Consider the following 21,656-nt stretch of genomic DNA (forward strand, 5'->3'; position numbering starts at 1 on the left):
CGCCGATTGCAACAGACAGGTGTTAGTCAGGAGCACAACGACGGGCTGCCAAAGGAGCAGACCTGCCACCAGCTGGCCGTTGTCACGCCAATCGTTGTTGACGCGCTGCGCTCTAAGCTTCCTGCTGCTTGTCGGCATTCAGAGGCGAGCTCTTACATTGTGGCGCAGCCTTCCGGTCTCCATTGTGGTCGCCGCTCGCGTGCCCCGGGTCGAGATACCCCTACGTCAACACCAGACGCCGTGCGGGTTCTTGTATAGCGCTCTCAAAGCTGCCCGACTCCCCTGTTTCTTTGCGGGCGTCACAACATTTCGCCGAAAATGTTGACAAAAGAGGCGTTCAGGTGAATTCGACTTCACTCTTGAACGCCTGTATCTGCTGTCCTGTTCTCCACTACACTGACACTTGCTGGAGAGATAGAAAGCCGTAAAACGACAGTGGCGACGAAAGACACGGAGCGAGAGGTTTCATTTGCGGGCAGTTGATACACACACCGTTTAAAACAATTAATGCGGCATTTTCCTCCGCCAACTGGACAATTCTGGTACGCCCCTGACACGCTAAGCGTCGGGTACTGCTACAATGTCCTAACAACTCGTGTCAGCCGAACTAACACGGAACAATCTGCTGATAGCACCAGTGTAGTCTAGTCTGTCTTTATCTACTAAAATAGAGATAACAGTATATTCTGGAATGAAAAAGTAAAATAATACTAGCCGGCTAGAGTGGCAGAGAGGTTCTATGCGCTACAGTTTGGAACCGCGCGACCGCTACGGACGCAGGTTCGAACCTTGCCTCGGGCATGGATGTGTGTGATGTCCTTAGGTTGGTTAGGTTTAAGTAGTTATAAGTTCTAGGGGACTGATGACCTCAGATTTTAAGTCCCATAGTGCTCAGAGCCATTTGAACCATTTTTAAAAGAATACCAAGTATCACCAATAAAACTAGGACGAAAGGATGTGTTGAAGTAAACTGTCTGACATTTTTAGACGATTTTTCTGAACTATCTGAAAATCTATCAGAAATGCAAATCGATCTCTTGGAACAGATTTCCAGTCGGGTATGTTTAAGAATCTCTGCAGAAAGAGCCAAACTTATTACTAACATAAAAACCGTCAGAATTTTTATACACACAGCCACTGATTCGACAGGAAAGGTCAAAAAGCTTAAGTAACAAGGAGAGGTCATTCAACGAAATGGGTTAGGGAAATATGCCCATAAATGAAATGGTAGTACTGGTGCTAGGGAAGTCTTTATTTCCTTTTGTTCGATGGCAGGCTCCCGGTTATCACACTAGTCGAATGTTTGGTGCACAAGTTGGCTGGCACAAGATGCTCCGCTACTGGACAAGAGGGGATGTCGCCACATCTGACAATTAAATTGTTACGGGTAACTGTCCCGTTGTGACAGCGGGCTGCGGCGCAGTTGAACTCTCATCCAATCTGTGCCTCCCGCCTCTTAAGTGGGCGTGGCGCCGAAGGCGCGGCCAGCGATTGACCCCCAAGTCGGTCGCGAAATCTGTGGCCGTGTCAGTCTTCGTCACGGAGCATCGGCGACTGCTTACGACGCCTGTTTACAGCGACTGGCAACGTGACCACGAGCAGACAGCGCATGTTTACCGCTTTTCTCGTGGTCCACCGCCCATAAAGCACTGTTTGCGTGTGTGTGTGTGATTTGCCTCACTGATCGTTTGTGACAGAACGAAACCTTTCATGTAGTTTAATTCGAGGAGCATACTTCTTTTTTGCATACCCCAGCAGGATGTAAGGGAGGCAAAAACACTGCATTCCAGTTGCTGAACCGTTTTGGCTAGTGGTGGTAGGACATTTGTGCTGTCGTGAACGAGGGGCGGTAAGTGTTAAAAGATCGGGAATTTGAGGCACCATCATTCCAACTGCACAGTTTCAATTCGCAAACTGAGCTGTAGTGTCTGCTGTACTGCGATGAAGACAGCAAACGCGAATATTTTACTTCAGATTGGCGACACAGTATGTGTTGCATATTTTTAGTGTTAAAGATCTCTGTAACTAGACTTTTTATTGGAGCTAATTACACTGACGGAAATGGAAAGTGTTATACCATGAACACCGTGATCTAATGCTACCAAACTGATACTCCAGCAATTCCATGCCTGTGGGATATGGTGATTAAAATTTCATCCTTACGCGTGCGTACTTTTCAGTACTGAAGGATCAATAACTCCGGATGAAGCAGGGTGTGAGCATATGATGGCTAGAATTTTTCATGCCCAAAGAGCATGCACCTTATTGCTGTCTTTCTGGCTTCGAAAAAGGTCGAATCATTAACTTGAGAGACACGTGAGTATCGTACCGTTAGACATCACCAGCTGCAGTACAATTACTGTAGAACCGGTGGTATGAGGAGGACCCACGGCAACAATGGGGCAGAACTGAATACAGCGGTCCTCCTATAAGAAGTGCACCACTACAAGACCCTAATTCTGTACGACTGACACTGGACTCGCATTCTGGAGGACGACGGTTCAATCCCGTCTCCAACCATCCTGATTTAGGTTTTCCGTGATTTCCCCAAATCGTTTCAGGCAAATGCCGGGATGGTTCCTTTGAAAGGGCACGGCCGATTTCCTTCCCAATCCTTCCCTAACCCGAGCTTGCGCTCCGTCTCTAATGACCTCGTTGTCGACGGGACGTTAAACACTAACTACCTACCTACCTGTACGACTGGCTCTGGCGAATAGACGGATGAGAACATTGCAGCTCAAAGCAGTAATTTGACATTTTTTTTTACAGATGACAGCTGTTCTTGAGAGCCACACCTCCGCAACGCTTCAGTCATGGTGTAGAAATGTGCTGGATATGAAAACATACCTGATTAGGAAAACCCTCGTTAACAAACCCTTCTTGGCCAAGGTACTATATGATGTATTTCAGCAGCCCACGCCACGAACGCCTTGAGTAATATACGCCCCCTTTTTTTTTTGGCCTCCCCTGTCCTTTGGTTTGAGAATGTCAGCAAAGCGATGATAAGGATGTGTCCACCGGCAATTCATGAACTTACACAGCACGTGTTGCAGGAATGGCATCCTGAAGACGACACTCGGAGGATGTCGGCTACAACTAATGCAAGAGTGTATTCGTGTCTTTGCGATAACACCTGATGTTGATTACGGACATCGGTTCGGACTGGTGCTTGACGGTGTAACGCTTTGCACTTCCGTCGGTGTAAGTAAGGCGCAAAATGAGAATTTTACCCTACGGTGGGCAAGTCAACGACGCGCGTGCCGTCCGGTGAGGTGCGGAAGAGGCCGGAGAGAGCGGATGGTGAGGACCGGGGGGTGACCCGCAAGTCCGGCCACGGCGGCGGGCCCTCAGCCGGCGGGGTCGCAGCTTCCGTCATGGCCGGGGGCGGCGGGGCGTCCGGCGGCGGTCGTCATTCGCGTCGTCCTCCGTCCACCGTCCACCTCCAACCGATCGCCGTCGCCCAGCAACGGCCCGAGGCCATTGTCACGACCGGACGTTGTCTCGGCCCTACGTCTGAACAGTGATCACCACTGCCCTATAGCTCTTGTTTTAGGGCGAGATCTTTTCTAGGTCAAGGCTTTCAGCTTCTCCACGATCTTCTCCCTCATTTTACGAATATTTTCTTTGCACGTCCTAAATGGTCGGTCCTGGTAGTCTATCGCAGAAGTGCGTGTCTGGGAACCGAAAGGCCGCGTAATCGAATTCCGGTCGAAACACTCTCTCTTGAACCTAGCCTTCACCTCTCAACGATGTGAAGATTCGCCAGGAATGACAGGCGGTTCGGATTCCGCGTTAAACTGCAGGCCCCAATCCCTCGATAGGGTTACCAGTGTAGGCTAGTAGCATCCAATTGAGACTTGCACCAGGGCGTTTAGCCTCGCAGAATTATTATTATGTGGGTCCCAAGATGATGAACAGTTTTCTCGGGAAATATCAGTTCCACAGCTACATTTAATTGTTTTTCTTTACATTCCTAGCTCTGTGATTCGTTTCAGGGTTGCAGCCCGTTTCTCAGATGCTCAACCTTGTAATCAGCCAAGCTGGAGCTTGGCACCATCACTGGCCGCAGCAAGGTGGTTTTCTTTTTGCTGCGGTCATTGTCGATGCCAGTTCCAGAATGACAACATGTCTGAGTACAAGGATGACAAATAACAGAACTTGAAAACGGGGCTGCAACTCTGAAACTCGTCGCGGAGGTAAGAATAAAAACAATGAAACGCAGGTGTGGAAATACTTTGATGAAAGCTGGAGGAAAAAATGTCAGCTCTTCGTTCCTTTGAACACCACTCAGCTTTTCTCGATTTGGGCCTGTCGAATGTGCCGTACACGCTTGTCTTCTTCATACAGAGCATAAAGGCAAAACCGAATGGCAGACAAAGTTGTAATCCCAACCACTTTGAGATAAGAAACTTAAGTCACATGAAGTAATGACAGAAAACAACCTGTCTGCTCTTGGAGGAGTCATCTGATAGTTTACCAACCAAATCAGTCTCGAATAATTATCTGAGCCTTATGTCACGAAACAGTCTTCGTGCTCAGGGGAGGAGGGCGGTAATATTGGTGTAATCGCACGCTGATGCCACAGCAGTCAACCCTTAAAACTTGTCACACTGTGCGGCTGTTGCAGTGAAACTATTAGAAATAATCACAGAAGCTGAGGTCGTTCACTTCTGAAAACACACACACACACACACACACACACACACACACACACAACCTGCTGCAGGTAATCACTAATCGCGATCGAACGACACGCTAGTCTGTCTTAAATTGGTAAAGTCCACTGGAGTTACTTCGGAAACAAGGTTGTTATTTCTGATGAAGACTCCTTAGAATCGTAACGAGCTAAGTGCGAAATATTTGCCTGATGTAATCAAGGGATTATCTATTTAAATTAAACATTTTTTTTTTACATCGCCACGTCGTGATAGCAGGGCGGCTGTTGTAGGACTTCGTCCGTTTTCCCAAGCTGCGACATGGTCGCGAAGCGAACAGCGATCCAGAAAGTATAGAATAAACTTCTTTATTTCCGTTTACGATCACAGAATGTTAGGTCGTCAGACTACCGATTTCGGGCAGCAATGACCGTCTTCAGATATGTTTTAAAAACATGTCCTGATGTAATGGAGCCATAGAGGCATCGTCAAAAGATAAATACACAGTCAGCTCCATTATATTAGGACATGTATTTAAAACAGATCTGAAGATAGTCATTGCTGACCGAAACCGGTTGTCTGAGGACGTAACATTTTGTGATCATAGGCGGAAATAAAGAAGTTTATTCGTCCTTTTTATCCAAATGTTCTGCCTAGCTGGGACTGAGGCAGATGGAATCCCAACTGGGAATGTTTGGGAGAGGATTTCCGCCTGATGACCAACGGAAACTTCCCTGAAAACATTGGTCGAACTGTGGGGTTGCGACTATTTTAATACGTTTCTGGGACATTTATTCTCTCAGTTTTTGTGTGGGACATCAATCATCGGTCACCAGTGGAACAGTACGCTCAACCTAGAGACTGACCAGCGTGTGGGGACCGGTGGGGAAGGCTGCGCCTCTCCTACCTGTGTCCAGAGGCGCCCGCGGCCCACCCTCGCGGGGACGTCACCATCCTCGACCGTGTCGATCTGCTTGGTGTCGACCAGCCCCGAAAGGCCAGACAGTCGGCTGCACGCGATCACGTGCGCCTCCTGCGACGCCGCCAGCTTCTTATCCTCCTGCGACGCCACTGGCGCCAATTCCGCCGCCAGCAGCAGGTTCAGTTCCCTCTGGGTCGCCATGCTCTCGTCCTTGTACTGTTGCCGTTTGCGTTCCTGTTGCTGCTGGAGCTCCAGCTGCTGCTGTTCTTGCTCTTGCTGCTGCTGCTGCTGCTGTAGCTGATCCTGCTGCTGCTGCTGATGCGTCAGCTGCTGCAGTTCGTGCTGGTTGGGGCGCTGGTTCTTCTTCTGGCGCTGGTCGAGCGACACGATGCTGATGCCAGAGTTGGTGAGTACGGTCAGCCGCGATGAAGCCGCCGTCGATGGTGGGCTGCCGCCGCGCTTCAGGAGCGCCTCGGATGAGCTCTGAAACAAGACGGGACCCGTTAGTGGCGAGGCGATTCGGCAAACGCTTACGACTCTTTGGCTCCCACCGGCTGCGTCACTGGAGCCGTCGTACCTATAGACACCTTCACGCGACAATCAATCACTTTCTTCCTGCCACGGCAGACAAACTGCATATCTTTGATCAAGGACTTCTTGTCGCGTCACATTTGTATGCTGCGTCAGGCTTACGACGACTTGCTCCGTCTTCATCGCCAGGAATAATCTGGACTCCGTATTGTGTTTTATTTACTTGGCCGCATTTTGTCATGGAAGTTCTATGGCTCCCTGACGCCTCCAGGACAAAAATTAGACCAACTAAATAAAGCACCACACAGCCTACAGATTACGCCTAAGGACGAAGACGGAAGAAATCGTCGAAAGCCTAGATCCGCATAAAAATGTGATGCGGCAAGTAATCCTTGAAGGGAGACCTGAGTTTCTCGCGGGTTAAACAATGTTCAGGCAGTTTAGGGGAATGCAGACGGATGTTGGTGGTGACAACCGCCGGTATTTTGACAGGTCATTTCCATGGCAAGACTGCAGCAAGTAAGTGCTGTGTAAGTGAATTTAAAACGGTGATTTGTAGACCAATTCCCAAATTGCTGTGCAAACCGAGGTTTGAAATTCAACTGCACAGCGCTTATTCGCTGCAATTTTGGCTTGAAAATGGCAGGATGATCACCTGTCGAAATACCGAACCTTATCGATGAACTCAGACGGTTGCATTCCTGTAAGTTACTTGATATCCGTGGAGCATGTATCTAAGAATGTCGCTGCGAAGAGCTACGTTCACAAAGCGAATATCTACAAGACGGTACCACTACAGTATTTCTCTACTCGTAATAAATAGCTCAGTTATCAAGACGATGTGAAGATTATTAGGTAAGGTATCCGAATCATCTGATGACTTGCTAATACATGGGGACCGGTAATTATCGTGTGTGACCGCTTGTGTGAATTGGAGCCGAAATGTACGAGCAATGTTTTCATCACGCTGACGGAATTGTGTGTCGTGGCTTATCTGCCGATGTTCAACCCCGACCGTTCTAGAAGACCTTGTTTGTGCGCTAGTCCGCTGCCTATATCGCCATCACGGACGTAATGGTGTCATAAGGTCGTAGCGTGGCCAGCGGGCACACAAGGGTTTGAAATTTGTGACGCACGTTCTTGTTGATTAATTGCCTCTCTTTATCTGCAATAGTTCCTAGCCTCGTATTGACGTCCTGTATGCTACTTCCAACATGCGTCATTATTCTGTACTGCACGGTTTGCAGAGAACGAAATGTGTGCGTAGGTAAGCGTACCACACTCCATTTTAAAGAGAATGACACAGCAGAATAGCGAAATGTATTCGCTAATTACAAAAGCAGGAATCCTAACTAACAGCATTCTTGCTCTGCAAGCCGACGCCCCCTGTTATGGTTGGCTCAAATGGCTCTGAGCACTATGCGACTTAACTTCTGAGGTCATTAGTCGCCTAGAACTTAGAACTAATCAAACCTAACTAACCTAAGGACATCACACACATCCATGCCCGAGGCAGGATTCGAACCTGCGACTGTAGCGGTCGCTCGGTTCCACACTGCAGCGCCTAGAACCGCACGGCCACTCCGGCCGGCTGTTATTGTTGAGAAGTGGCAGAAGAAATTCGTTGCTGCACCGTACGTTTCGCCAGCTTACAAACACACACACACACACACACACACACACACACACACAATAGTGTGTTTGCTTTCTGTGAAACCAAATGCATCTAAATAATTGTGTGTGTGTGTGTGTGTGTGTGTGTGTGTGTGTGTGTGTGTGTAAGCTGGCAAAATGTGCACTGCTTGAATCAGGTTGTTATGGATATCCCGAGGCAGTGCAATCAGCACGATCTTAGTCCTTAGCCGCACATGGTTCGAGAATTAATGTTGCTGTAACACCTCAATCTGAGGGCCTGCAATGTCTCGGAAATTAGTTAAGGCTGCAATACATCGTGTAAAACTCAAAAGCCACAGGTAGCATTTTACACCTTCATTACTGGTCAATTACAATTCGTCTATAGTGAACATAACTTGTCGTACGGTGCCTAGAAATCTGGCTTCGCGCTTCACGTTTCCGAATCAAAGAAGTGGCGAAACAGAGGGAAAGAAGAGATGCACACAGGGACGTTACCTGCAATCAATGTTGCTAGAGGGCGGTTGCGGGCGCGGCTAGACGGTCGCCGCGTCGCTGTGGTGGTAGCGTGGCGTGGTGTGCGGTGCGTTCGCTGTCTCGGCTGCTAGTGCAGACCCGGGCGCCTCGGGGCCCTTCTTGTACCCGCTGGCTTATCGCCTAACCCCGGAGACCTACCGGCCTCCTCAGATGTGCGTAAACACTTGGCACTTGGTCTTTTTTTTTGGTGTTCTCTAGGCTTTCCCTTGCAGTTATCGACTGTCGTGAGTAACTTTGTCCGCGAGATTTGTGAACGGCGCGAAATTTGAGGAGGAGGAGGAGGAGGAGGAGGAGGGGGGGAGGGATGCGCATTTGCGTTATTGCAGCCTCGTGGCGTGTGTGGGGACGTAAGGCGGGGGGCGTGATTTCAGGGATATATTTCCGCGGACTGCCGTAATCTTTGCTCGCCTACTGGAATGGTCAAGGGCGCCGCATGGAGGGTGCGTGATCGCAGTGACGCTTGTTTACCCCTGCAGCGCTATAGCTGCAAGTTTCGACAGATTCTAGATGACGCACAAGGCAACTGCGAGAGGAGCACGTGGCCGGAAAGTGACAGATGTCATCCTGTGGCGGTACGAAAAAAAATGTAACAGGCGCACCTCAGGAGACTTGAGGCTTACTATGTAGCCAACAAGTTGACTGGTACTTTGATCGATTTTATTAAACTGTTCATTTGCTTGGTCTGTTGGCTGTCGCGTTGATTCGACATCGGAATATTTGTAGACAGCATTTCCGGAAAGCTCACTCCCGAGGTATACCGGGTGATCAAAAAGTGAGTATAAATTTGAAAACTGAATAAATCACGGAATAATGTAGATACAGAGGTACAAATTGACACACGTACTTGGAATGACATTGGGTTTTATTAGAACCAAAAAAATACGAAAGCTCAAAAAATGTCCGACACATGGCGCTTCATCTGATCAGAATAGCAATAATTAGCATAACAAAGTAAGACAAAGCAAAGATGATGTTCTTTACAGGAAATGCTCAATATTTCCACCATCATTCCTCAACAATAGCTGTAATCGAGGAATAATGTTGTGAAAGCACTGTAAAGCATGTCCGGAGTTATGGTGAGGCATGTTGTCTTTTAGCACCCCTAGAGATGTTAGTCGATCTCGATACACTTGCGACTTCAGGTAACCCCAAAGCCAATAATCGCACGGACTGAGATCTGGGGACCTGGAAGATCGAGCATGACGAAAGTGGCGGCTGAGCACACGATCATCACCAAACGACGCTCGCAAGAGATCTTTCACGCGTCTAGCAATATGGGATTTTTTTTGTTCTAATAAAACCCCATGTCATTCCAAGCATGTGTGTCAATTTTTACCTCTCTGTCTACATTATTCCGTGGTTTATTAAGTTTTCAAATTTATACTGACTTTTTGATCACCCGGTACTTATCTCTGTAACAACTTCCATCACTTTGTGCCTGTACGGCAGGTGTCCTTCTAATCGACTGCTTCGCCCTTCAGTATAACTAAACCAGTGAAAGGATTATGATAGAAGCTTATCTTGTAACTAAACAGCTAATGAGTAACTCTGGAGTTACCACACCTTGAGTTCATAAAAAATGTCCCTTTGTCGATTAGAAAGTCCATAAAGAAAAATATACTGATTTGTTTGGGCCATATTAACCATAATAAACTTCCTCCCCTATTTGCGCCAGCAGATGATAGCGCCCCCAGCACAGCCATATGCCGATCTCGGAGACTTAACTACCCACCTTTTCTGCAGGCGCCGAAAGCTCACCCCATTCCCGAGCTGAATGAGTATCACCACGTCACCTAAGACCGTGGGCTCAGCCTAGATGGATAATGGTAAGCTTCGATACCTCGTAGCGGTATCGATATCTGTGCTCTTACGAGCCCTGGTAATCAAATGGCTCTGAGCACTATGGGACTTAACATCTGAGGTCATCAGTCCCTTAGAACTTATAACTACTTAAACCTAACTAACCTAAGGACATCACACACATCCATGCCCGAGGCAGGATTCGAACCTGCGACCGTAGCAGTCTCACGGTTCCGGACTGAAGCGCCTAGAACCGCACGGCCACCGCGGTCGGCCCCTGGTAATCGCTTCGATTCGGTCAGGAAGACTGTCGACTTTCGTCAGGTATGCCATGTTCAGCCGAAGCCAGTCATTGATCATTACATCCCACAGAACTACCAAATTGCTGACATGTTTACAGTTAAGTTTCACGCGCTGCTGGAGTACGACATTTTCTATGAGATTAAGATCAGGTGATTTATTGGACCATGTGTTGTCTTGGAAGACGGCAGTGCCCACAGTGGACGCGTCATGAAGATGTATAAGAAAGGGCAACGCTTGAGGTATGCACCGTGCTTCATTTTCACGTTTACCTGAATGAGTGGGACCAAGTCATATTACGGAAAAAAACACCCTCAGCACGTCACAGAACCACCACCTGCTTGAACTACAGCCTCTACGCAATGAGGGTTCAATCGCGTTTGGTACCTTTCCTGTTGTAGGTGCTGTCCTCAGTAAAAGCTATGAAGAGTATTACTTCAAAAGCTGTGAAAGGACTTCATGCTGGCATCGGTGAAGTACACCACATGTTAACAGCATGAATGAGTATTTAATAATATTGTGCGTTTCGTGATATGTGTCACGTGTAGTAACTTAACAGTTTATTGTTTGAAAGACTTCTGGAAGATGTTCGGGGAAGAAAATGTAATTGGAAAAGGTCACTCACATATTGTTAGTTTGCTGTGTGTGTCTATGAATTGCAGAAGTTACGCAGAAGGTAACTCCGTATAACACTGCAGCTTGCAATTAAGTACTGTAAAATTGTTCTACCTGTGAAAAACTCATTTCTCTGTAAAATTAGTACTTCCGAGAGTGTTCACTAAAAATATGTCCATTGTACATCTTATTAATTCTAGGGAGTGCATGTAGAGAAACTGAAGTTTTTCCCACGGAGAAGGTTCGCCGAATCGAGACAAGTTATATTTGTTCTGTGGCAGGAAGGAAGACACAGTCAAAGGGTTGTTTGGTTGTGTCCTGCTGGCGAGGGTCATCGCCTTGATCAGAAGTCCTTATCTAATGACAGGGGGACGGTTTCCTTAGGAAACAGATACAACTGGTTTTTAATTCAAAGCTTCTCCCCTTTACAACGTCGAATGTGTCTTTCCCCTTGATCACTCTGTGTCAGATTACTGAATATTACGGCATTATTCGTTCATTTTCATAATGCGGTTTAAAATGGAAGGCGACTGTGGACAAATTTTACAAAAGCAGCGTGCACAGAGGATAAATAAAGCGTTGATAATAAATGCGCCTCCTTATATTATCGACCGTGCATGTGGAAGTAAAACTGTGGTTTATTGCCGCAGATCATAGAACCTTTAGAGAAGGTGCTCCTACGCATGTAGGCGAGTCCGTATTGGTTGGTCCAACTGAGTGTTGTTTTTCTTGAGAAGCCTCCCCCGTTGCTCAGTGTCGACCTTGCGGTGCGTGCGTAGCCGCCCGTCTATTTACGGTGGATAGCGATGTGGCCGCTGATTACCCTATAAATACCTGGCAGCCTTACCGTGACCCGCTGACTCACAGCTGATCAAAATATTCGATTTTTGTGCGAGGAGACAGTTCGCGAGCCGCTCGTGCGTAAATCATGACGTTTCACCCTGTGTCGCACAGTCTGTATTTCGACACGTTCTCGATCGATAAGAGCCCGTTGTCTGCATATTTTAAAGTTTTTATGGTCGAAGGTTGAGTTGACACGAATTTTTGTCAGTCAGTATAGTTACGCGGCATAAAACTCTTTCGTGTGAGAAATCTGGAAAATATAGGCCCGCTTCTCCTACCGCCTCCCTCCGTATTGTACAAAAAAGTGTCTCCGTCGTATACAAGAAGTGCATGCGTAAACTAGTAAAGTTGACTAGGGCTATGGTCACTAAGTTCGTATGCAGGAAGAGCGAAATTGAAATATCGACCGATGCGGCGATTACGATTTGGGTTGTTTGCTGAGATTGAGTATACTGAGTGAGTCCTCTGCCTACAATGAACGACCTCAGTGTCAGCGAAACGTTAAACAATACCGTCTTCTTCTACACCTCTTTGCCTCGCAATATTAAAACAACACATTCATGGGATAGGTGAAGGAGTGTCTGGCCGTATGAAAACATGAACGACTTGTAAATCCATTCTCGTACCAGATGGCAGAGTTTTGTCGTAAACGTATTTTTTTGTAATTATTTCGTTTTACATGTACTTGGGGAGCTTTTACAGTATGTAGGCTAGACAGCCTATTTGGGGTTGTTCCAAGGGCGTCATTTTCGGCTGATAGCTGTATAACTTTACCTTTCCTTTTTTGAGAGCTAAAACATTGTCATGGATACATTAATGATGCCTTCCAAGAAGTATACCATTACTTCTAATTCCAGATGTCCGGCGGTATACCGAAAATTTGCCGTGCGGATTAGGCGAGCGGTCTCAGGCGCTCAGTCATGGACTGTGCGGCTGGTCCTGGCGGAGGTTCGAGTCCTCCCTCGGGCGTGTGTGTGTGTGTGTGTGTGTGTGTGTGTGTGTGTGTGTGTGTGTGTGTGTGTGTGTGTTTGTCCTTAGGATAATTTAGCTTAAGTAGTGTGTAAGTTTATGGACTGATGACCTTAGCAGTTAAGTCCCATAAGACTTCACACACACACACACACACACACACACACACACACACACACACACACACATACCGAAAACTTATGCTTGGCAAGGGCGCAACGCGGAAACTGCAACAGTAGCATGGCAACTTCTATAAACATAAGTGGAAAGTGATGAACCTTTAAAAAAAATTCATACTGGCTGTAGACTCGTGCTGCAAGCAGCATTTGGAGTTCTTGTTAAATGTGACTCTGGAAATGATGGTTTTCTGTCGTGTAGGAAAGAGTTAATTCACCATTCGTAGAGCGTATTTCATGGGGAAAAAATTACCCGCTCTACCCTTTGTCGTCAAGAGGTGCAGGCAATCAGTTATTGTAGAGTTTGAGATCGTCCCGCCGCGCGGTATCCGGGATGACGCGATCGCGCGCGCATCTGCTGTTTTTCCAAAAAATCCCTGACGTCCGTCCGTCGGTATCGGCGTCGGGGTCAGCGGGTCATCTCTCGTGCACGGCGGAGCTGCGTGGTTGTGACGTCACACGCCAGCCGGCCAGTCTGCCGGGCGTCGCGCCGCCCGCTGACCTGCCTTACGTCACAAGGCACCGCTGCTACCTGGGCGCCGGCACGGGTGCAAAATACTGGAAATGTGAGAGAATGCTTTGTGTCTGAGGTATTTTGTACTGCTGCGAAGTAAGGCAAGTCATCTTCACCCATGCAGCATGGGAAAAATTCTCCAATGTAGTAGTATTTAAATTTTAAAGTTTTGAAAAGTAGAGGGTGTCCGCAGCTGTTGTTATAAAAAAAATAGCGTCGATGCCTGTAGATCACGGGGTCCAGGGTTCGATTTCCGGCCGGCTAGTTGGTTTTCTTCGCTCGGGGACGGGGTGTTCCTGTCGTCCTAATGATTTCCTCGACACGCAAGTCGCCGAGGTGGCATCAAATAGAAAGACTTGTTCTAAGCGACCGAACAACGACCCAGCCAATTCGCTCATTTCTCTTCAGCTAGTCGGTGGGTTTGCTCCCACCACTAGTCCACCAGTGTCTTGCCACTACAGCTGCGCAAAGCATTATGCCTGCCAATTATCAGTGAGTCGTTGCAGTAGGACGTTCGAAAAACGTTTAGTTTCGCGCGATAATGCGATTAAACTGGCCGAAAGTGGTGCGTCGGGGGGACACTACGCACGTCTACACCATACGTGAATTTGAGAATTTTTGCGTAATTTTTGTAAAAGACGGAAACTTTAAATGTCATACGTGTTAAGTGTTAAATATTGACAAAAAGCTATCTTCCGAAGCTTATACATAAAGAATACTATTCGACATTTAACCTCGGAAAGGTCCATCACTGAGCGAAATGTTTTGGTAATCAAGGAAGAAAAAGTATTTTAGTGAGTTTCGTAGTTTTCGAGGTATGACTGATTGCTGGATGGGGAAATTTCAACCGTCTAGCGAAGAAAATAACGTACTCAGACCCTAAATACTAGTGAGAACAGGCTTCAGACATGCTTAGACACACTAAGGCGATCTGTATTATACATTGGTTTAAGGTTTTTTACGTTACTTTTGTTGGAGAGACTGACTTCAAAGCGACTTTATGTCGCCACGGAGAGTTCTAGCGGCATCCCACACAGAATACTTGTAGCGACGATGACGCAACTTTGGACTTGAAACTACAGATGTCAAAAGTCGGAATACAGGTTGTTTGGCTACTACTGGTCCCGTGGCTGTTTCTCTATACAACCCCTCAGATTTTTCTTCTGGAAAGGAGTGATCACGGACGGGACTGATCGACCTCATTAATTAGACGTTCACCGTTAGTCTTTGTTGATGTCCATTTTATGACTTCTTTTCCGAGACACTATCCATGCGATTAAACTGCTCTTCCAAATCTTTTGTGCCTCTGTCAGAATTACAATGCCGCCGGCAAATGCAAAACATATTTCTTCCCTCTGAAATATTTTTCCTGTCTTACATTTCCCTTTCTTTCCCTTACTGCTAGCTCAGTGTACAGACTGAGTAACGCCGGGAATAGGCATAAAAGTAAACGGACTGCTCGTCCAGTGCAAGCGGCCCGATCTTGCCCCTGGGTGGTAGGCGACCCGGCAAGCAGACGCCGGCAGGGGTTGACGTGTCTGTCTAGTGACAGCGGGTACTTTTCCTCTGTTGTCTCGCTGCGATGCTCCGTGATTAGCGTCAAGACTAATTTGGCCCGTATCGATTCTTCTCCTCTTCTGTGGATTCCCCGCATGCGAGGAGACAGCTGACGAGCTTAACGGGGAGAGGACGATGACGATCGGCGAGCGCAACTAATTAAAGCGGAAAGACGCCGGAAGGCCATGTTGCTTTTCTTCTTTTCTGGGGATGGCCTGTCTGAGCTGTGCGACCCGATGTAAGGAATTCTGTGCAGCTGGTTCCTCCGACTAGCAAGGTTCTGTATTTCTAAGGCTGTTACCATACTGTCAACGAATGACAAGTTGTGTTTTTGGCAGTATGGTAACTCTTTAACAAAATTAAAAATCAGCTACCAAGCAGTAAAGCTATTTTCTTTATTTGTTTACATCGCTGTGGCGTTTTCCAAACCGAAGCATTAAATTAAAGGCCGGGTACAGTTCAAACAGGAACAACATATGTTAACGATATGGGCATTGAATATAACATATTCAGTCCAGTGGAACCATTCATCGATAAAAATCTTTAGTTACGGATAGATGACGCTCAAATTTTTTATGTAGTCATGTTATTCGTAATTTCACCATACATTTTGCCAGATCAAAGTCACTTTCTTTGAACTACCCCCACTATAACAACTACTACTGCTGCTGCTACTACTACTACTACTACTACTACTACTACTACTACTACTATTGTAGTAGTAGTAGTAGTAGTAGTAGTAGTAATAATAATAGCTATCGTCAATAAATTTTTTCTGGGTTTGTGAACGCACATTCAGTATGTGAAACTACCGACATTTCAGTCACTGTTGCAAGTGGAAAAGATCACCTGCAATAGTGACCGAAACGTCTGTAGTTATACATATTCGCAACGCGGACACAAACCCAAAAAATTATTTACTATGACAATGGCTGCGGAAGCCTACGCTTATAAATAATAGCTCTTATCAATAATCATATAAAGTAATTCGTCATTATAAACGTTAAATTTTCTGAACTCTTGCGTACATATGTTTCATCGAGGAGACCACCTAGAAGATGCAGTATTGCTAATTAACTTTCTTGATTCAGTACCTGTTCCATGGCATATCAAGAACACCTCATAATATATAGGTATTTCGTAGATAATATTCTTCCACATCTTTCTTTACTGTCTTTTCGCCTATCTCTCTCTCCCCTCCCTCCCTCGTCCTTCCCTCCCCTCGTTGTTTAATACCTCCCTAATATTCTAAAAACAGAAGTGGTATTTACGAAATGCATTTCATGTTCTTGATTCATCACTTTTTCAGAGAGTATTGTGTTTGGCTGATTGAATTCGTGGAAAGAGTAATTCACGTGGGACTCACCACCAAGTCCTAACTAGAATAACTGTGCAAGAATGTTCAGGATGACGACTTACGGAAACTGCTGAAAGTGTTTCTATGAATTATACATTGAATTTCAGAGTGGCTTCTTGCAGTCACTGAAAGGGCATTTTCATAACTACTTAAGATGCTCAAAAAGTTGAGTTTTCTGTTTAATATTAAGACGAGTATTTTTGTGGCTTTTCCACGCAGAGCCGCAAAGTGTTTGTGCTAAAGTTTGGAACTGATGAGAAAGTAAACTGAAGCAGAAACAACTTTGTGTTTGACAACACAATTTTGTGCTGATCTACAGTATTGGAAAATTTCAATTTCGTTAAAGACATCAGTGTAAGCAATGATAATACATTGTTGCTCTAAAATTATATAATTAGACATGGCTTTCGTACTGCAGGTAAATACGAAAGACTTAGGAAGTTTCGCGGGGTACTGGAACACTAATGAATATGCTATTATTTGCTTTATTCTTCTAGAGGGCTACAGCAATATGCTACCGTAATTATATGGGCTCTTCTTTTCAGATTCATTCCAGCGCATTCGAGATAATTGCACCGCCACGGAAACGACGTTCCGATCCAGTACTGTCCACAAGTGAGGCATTGCCCGGTAGATGGTTCTGGCGCTTGCGTTGCTGGTCCAGTTGACGTAACCGTTACTAGATAGCGCTGCGATCGCCCTCCCAGCAGCCGTCGCTCAGCGCCCCGTTCAAACTCTCGGAACCGGCGAACAAATATTGCGCCGATATCAGTACGTAACTGAGTTTTCATTGGGAAAGAAAAGAATCTTAACTACATTCTACAATTAGTTTTTAACCACGCTGATCGCGGTGGCGATCTTGCTGTGGCGGTAGTTGATAAAGATGCTGTAGAATTCGGAAAGTGTGTTACCTAACATATTGCTCTTACTAACCACTACTCTACCCATGTATTTACAAGCCAACTGGGTTAGAGGTGGGCGTTAGAATGGGAGGGAAAAGATAATGCTGATACATTGATGTGTATTGTCGTAGTTTATTGTCATGGCAACTCTCTCAGCTGTAGCGCGAGCAGCTCTTTGGCTGACAGCTGCGTGGAATTTTCTAGAGCGAGCACGCAGGACGATCGATGCTCCTCCCATGGCTGCTGAGTATTCAGCGCATAACCGCACACACCTCTCAACTAGTGTGTACACACCCATTTACTTGTGTGTAACCTCGTAAGACATTCGTGTTTTCAGAAGGCAAACACACTTACGGTCTGCTGTCTTAGGAACGCGATGCGTCCAAGCCTCTCGCAGTGTTTGAGCTTTTAGCGATACGTGACAGGTATTCTGTATTTTGAAAACCGGAAAGAGATTTGTTTTAACTAATGCATTTACGTGGCTGTCGTTAGCTGGACGCAGTGAGTTTGACAAGTTTGATATTTCAGGACAGTTCACAATACTGCCAGAAGGCATTTCGTTACGTGACAGTCAACCCTCGGAACTTGGGTTCTGGCCCTCGTGTTCCACAACCGCTTTGTCACTAAATTTCTTCCTATTTCTTGAATAATATTGCAAAGCATTGATACGAGTGTGGCAATTACATCCCTCGCTGCAATGAAAGTAATGTCTTAACGTTCCATATGTTTCACTTTTCAAATCAGTTAATAGCTTGCAACCATTTACGCGATGCGAGAAAGTTATTTCATGTTAATGAACTGAACCAGCGTACGAAGAATGTGTGAATCAGTAGTTTTAGAATTTTCGAAACGCCTTATTCTTACTTTGCGTCCACAGGACTTCGTATCTGTATGCATAACAGATTGCGACTGTGGCCAGTCATGACAATGAGGACACTGCACAGGAATAAAAATACAAAATTATTTACACGAAATGAAATATTTTTAAGACAGCCTGTCGCAGTGCCATAATAAATTGATTATTATTTTAATGCTGATAGATGACGACTGAGATTAAAGAGGAGTTAGACTGCTGTCGTTATTGTTTCTAACAATACCCTAGCAGACGTTGAGGGGTGAGGGTACAGGGGAACAGCCTTGACACTGTCAATACTACTAAGTACAGTAAAAAAAAGGGCCTGAAATCGTAATAATTACGTAAGGACACAATGGAGACTAACTCACCGTATACGTTGTGAACCTCTGCTTCCGGGGCGAGGTGAATAGGCGCTGATAAAGGCTCTCCATGATGATTGTTGATGAAGTCCCAGACACAAGTAAAGTTCAAAAAACAAGGTCCAATATCAAAAGAGGACAGTATAATCACACAGATACCGATACGTCAACAAAAGTAGTCCCCTGTTGTCTGTCACGGTAAACACATTGAATCAATGGCCCAATGACGAAAACCGTTTTATTTGGCGATCTTCTATGACTCTTCACTGACAGCTGCTAAGAATGCACTGCTGGTGGTAGTAACACTCTTTCGCGCAAAGATACTCCGCCAAGTACGAACTTGCGTCGGGTAGTAAGGTTGTGTTTATATATAGTACTCCTTTCGGTGCAACTCTTCGTTTTTCAGCCGCGGTCCCCCACCTCTCCCCGCCTCCTCGCCTCCCTCTCTCTCCCCCCCTCCCCTTTCCTTCTCTCTCTCTCTCTCTCTCTCTCTCTCTCTCTCTCACTCTCTCTCTCTCCCCCCCCCCCTCTCCCCCCTCCCCCACTCGCTTCTTCCGCCGCTTCCGACGGCGGGCGTCTACGAGCCGGCGTCGCCGATTGGACAATTAGCGACGTGTCAGCATTTTTTTTTCTTTTTCTTTGCGTCCCTTTTCTGTCCATTGTCTCGCTGCGTCCGAGAGGCGCGTCCCAGGACCCACGATTCAGCGATGGTTTCGCGAGGGCAAGAGCCACCGAGGCACACAATTGACCCCCGTAAGGGTTTGCTTATGTGACTGACCGCGCAGAAGCCGATCCGGGGTGCTCCCGCCCGCGAAGCCGTGTGACGTCGGTTGGTCTCTGCCAATCGCGAGCCCGCTACCCCCTCCACGGGCGCACCGCCGCGTGCCCGTACCTTTGGTCATTCAGGTGAGAACCGTGCCAGGGAGTGGATGTGTTTCGTAGTACTCTCCCACACTCAACGGACTGGCCGTTGCACGCAATCCGCAGTTTTTCCCGGTCACTTCCTGACTCTCGTATTGCACACAGCAAACTTTGTGGCGTCTATTCCTGACGTTTACTGTCGGTTGCGTTGTTTCTCCTAGGTAGCAAAGTTTTATATGGCGCGTGTAGGATGTGGCCAACAGTGAGTATTCCAAGTACTGGATTTATATACCACTTAATGATTTCTCCCCTCAGTATTCAGCAATTAACGGTTACGTTTCGCGTGGTTTTGGTGCCACATAACGCCAGTGTGTCACTGTTTTGACTGCATAAAGGTGTGTGTGTGTGTGTGTGTGTGTGTGTGTGTGTGTGTGTGTGTGATTTCCATGGTGTACAACAACAAATTCTTTCGCGGCCTCTTTTACACCGAAATATGAGATGAAACAATCTTCAGTATTCTTTCCGCGACTTCTGTCGTTGAAGCAGTACAACGGGAATCCTCATCAGGAATGTAGCCGCTGTTACGCCGTGACGAGTATTACGAAAATGTGTGTGTGTGGGGGGGGGGGGGGGGGGGAGGGGTGTATGTGTGTGTTCAACGTATAGGAGAATGTATATGTCAAATGATCCATTACCCCATTATTTAATAATTCCATATTGTCTTGCATCACACTCTGGGGAACGAATATCCATTGCCGAAGATGACTATCTCTGCATTTATGTTGCAGTATATTATCCGTCTGCTTATTGGTATTGCAACGTTAAAACATTTTCAGTGCGTCTTTCTCCGATAATTCTCGATCGTGTAAGCCATCAGTGTATATGCTCCAAACTCGTCAGTAAATATTTTCATGTAGTGGCAAGTTTTAAGAAATATATGCGCTCGTTATTTTGTGTGTGTATGTGTATGTATATATATGTGTGTGTGTGTGTGTGTGTGTGTGTGTGTGTGTGTAGATATAAGTGCTTATTGATCGCATGTATCGGAGTGAAACCCACCAGCCGTGGCCGAGACCGGCGTCTAGAACCTTCCATGCCGCAGACTGCTGCCCCCCTCTCTTTAGAAACCAGTTTCTTGCCACGTTCGTGCGTGCGATGCCTGGCAGGTCTCGCCAAATATTCGTTCGTAAATTACCCCTGTTTGCAGTTAAACCTACAGGTCAGGCTGTGTATCACACTAAAGTGCGACACACACTTTTTTCGTTGAATACCTTAGAGGTCTGTAGCAGTAACCCATTGCTAAAAGGAAAAAGAAAACTGTGTCATACTTCCAGTAGTAAGTCGCTTTTCTTTTGTTTCTCTCTTCGTTTTTTCCAAAGCGATCCCCGTAAAAGAGTAATGTTAACGGTTTTGACAGGCGGCAGTCATGAGAAAAACAAAACTTCCCGAGGATGTTTTAATTTTGCTTATGACCATGCTAATTCTGTATCCGCATTTTTTTTTTCGCAAACATTGAAGCCGAATCTAACTTAATAAGTTTCATTCGTGGCTGTCTATTGGTCAGCTTTTCGCATTGCGTGTTCAACGAGTCGACAGAGACGCCATGTCAGTCTTAATAAAAGGTTTAGCTTTTGAGAACAGTCGATACTTAAACATGTTTTATGTTGCAGCGATCACTTTTTTTTTTTTTAGCTGACACTTTCAGGATGTACGTACACCTCGCGCTGTATACCTTATCGCACAACTTGTCTATCGTTATAACACATTATCCAGCTATGTAGAATGTGCTTTGACGGAACCTGTAGGAGTCCCTATGATGTCATACTCGATTTGACAACTGTTACAAAATTACAAACGCTTCTGACAGTATTAAAATTTCGATGTACTTCGTAAAATGGTCCCCTTTTCCGCAGCACTTTTTAAAAACCTGTATTGGCTTTAAGTAATCACCCAATTTACACGTTAAGTATTGGCGAAGTAGTAAGGTTACGTAGCAACTCCACCTGCTAAACTTTCTAGCGGTCCTGTTCTAGACTGTATGGTTGCAAACGGGTCTTCCTTCTGCACGAATAACTTATTTGCTCCAGGGGTATTGAAGTGGCTAAGATATCGCGTTGGAATCCTTAACCAGCCATTCTAATTTAGTTCCTTCCTATATTTCTTTTAACGCAACAGCGAATGTCAGAACAGTTGTTTAAGAGTGGCGTGATGTATTTGCTTCATTTATCCATCAACAGAGAGCCTAATCTTCTGTGTGTAGTATAATAGCT

At 46.1% G+C, this 21,656-nt stretch overlaps 1 protein-coding gene across 1 annotated transcript in view; it reads right to left on the reverse strand.

Annotated features, from left to right (window-relative positions):
- The window catches only part of LOC124777986 (facilitated trehalose transporter Tret1-like), a 33,111-nt gene extending 14,252 nt beyond the window's left edge, over positions 1-18,859 (reverse strand). The window contains exons 1-2 of the mRNA XM_047253553.1: positions 18,535-18,859; positions 5,563-6,060 (exon numbers count right to left, since the gene is read on the reverse strand). Of these exons, the coding sequence (XP_047109509.1) occupies positions 5,563-6,060; positions 18,535-18,597 (561 nt within the window). The 5' untranslated portion in view covers positions 18,598-18,859. The remainder of the gene's footprint in view (positions 1-5,562; positions 6,061-18,534) is intronic.
- Between the last annotated feature and the right edge of the window lie 2,797 nt (positions 18,860-21,656).

This window comes from Schistocerca piceifrons, chromosome 2 (genome assembly GCF_021461385.2).
Source record: "Schistocerca piceifrons isolate TAMUIC-IGC-003096 chromosome 2, iqSchPice1.1, whole genome shotgun sequence".
Lineage (NCBI taxonomy): Eukaryota > Metazoa > Arthropoda > Insecta > Orthoptera > Acrididae > Schistocerca > Schistocerca piceifrons.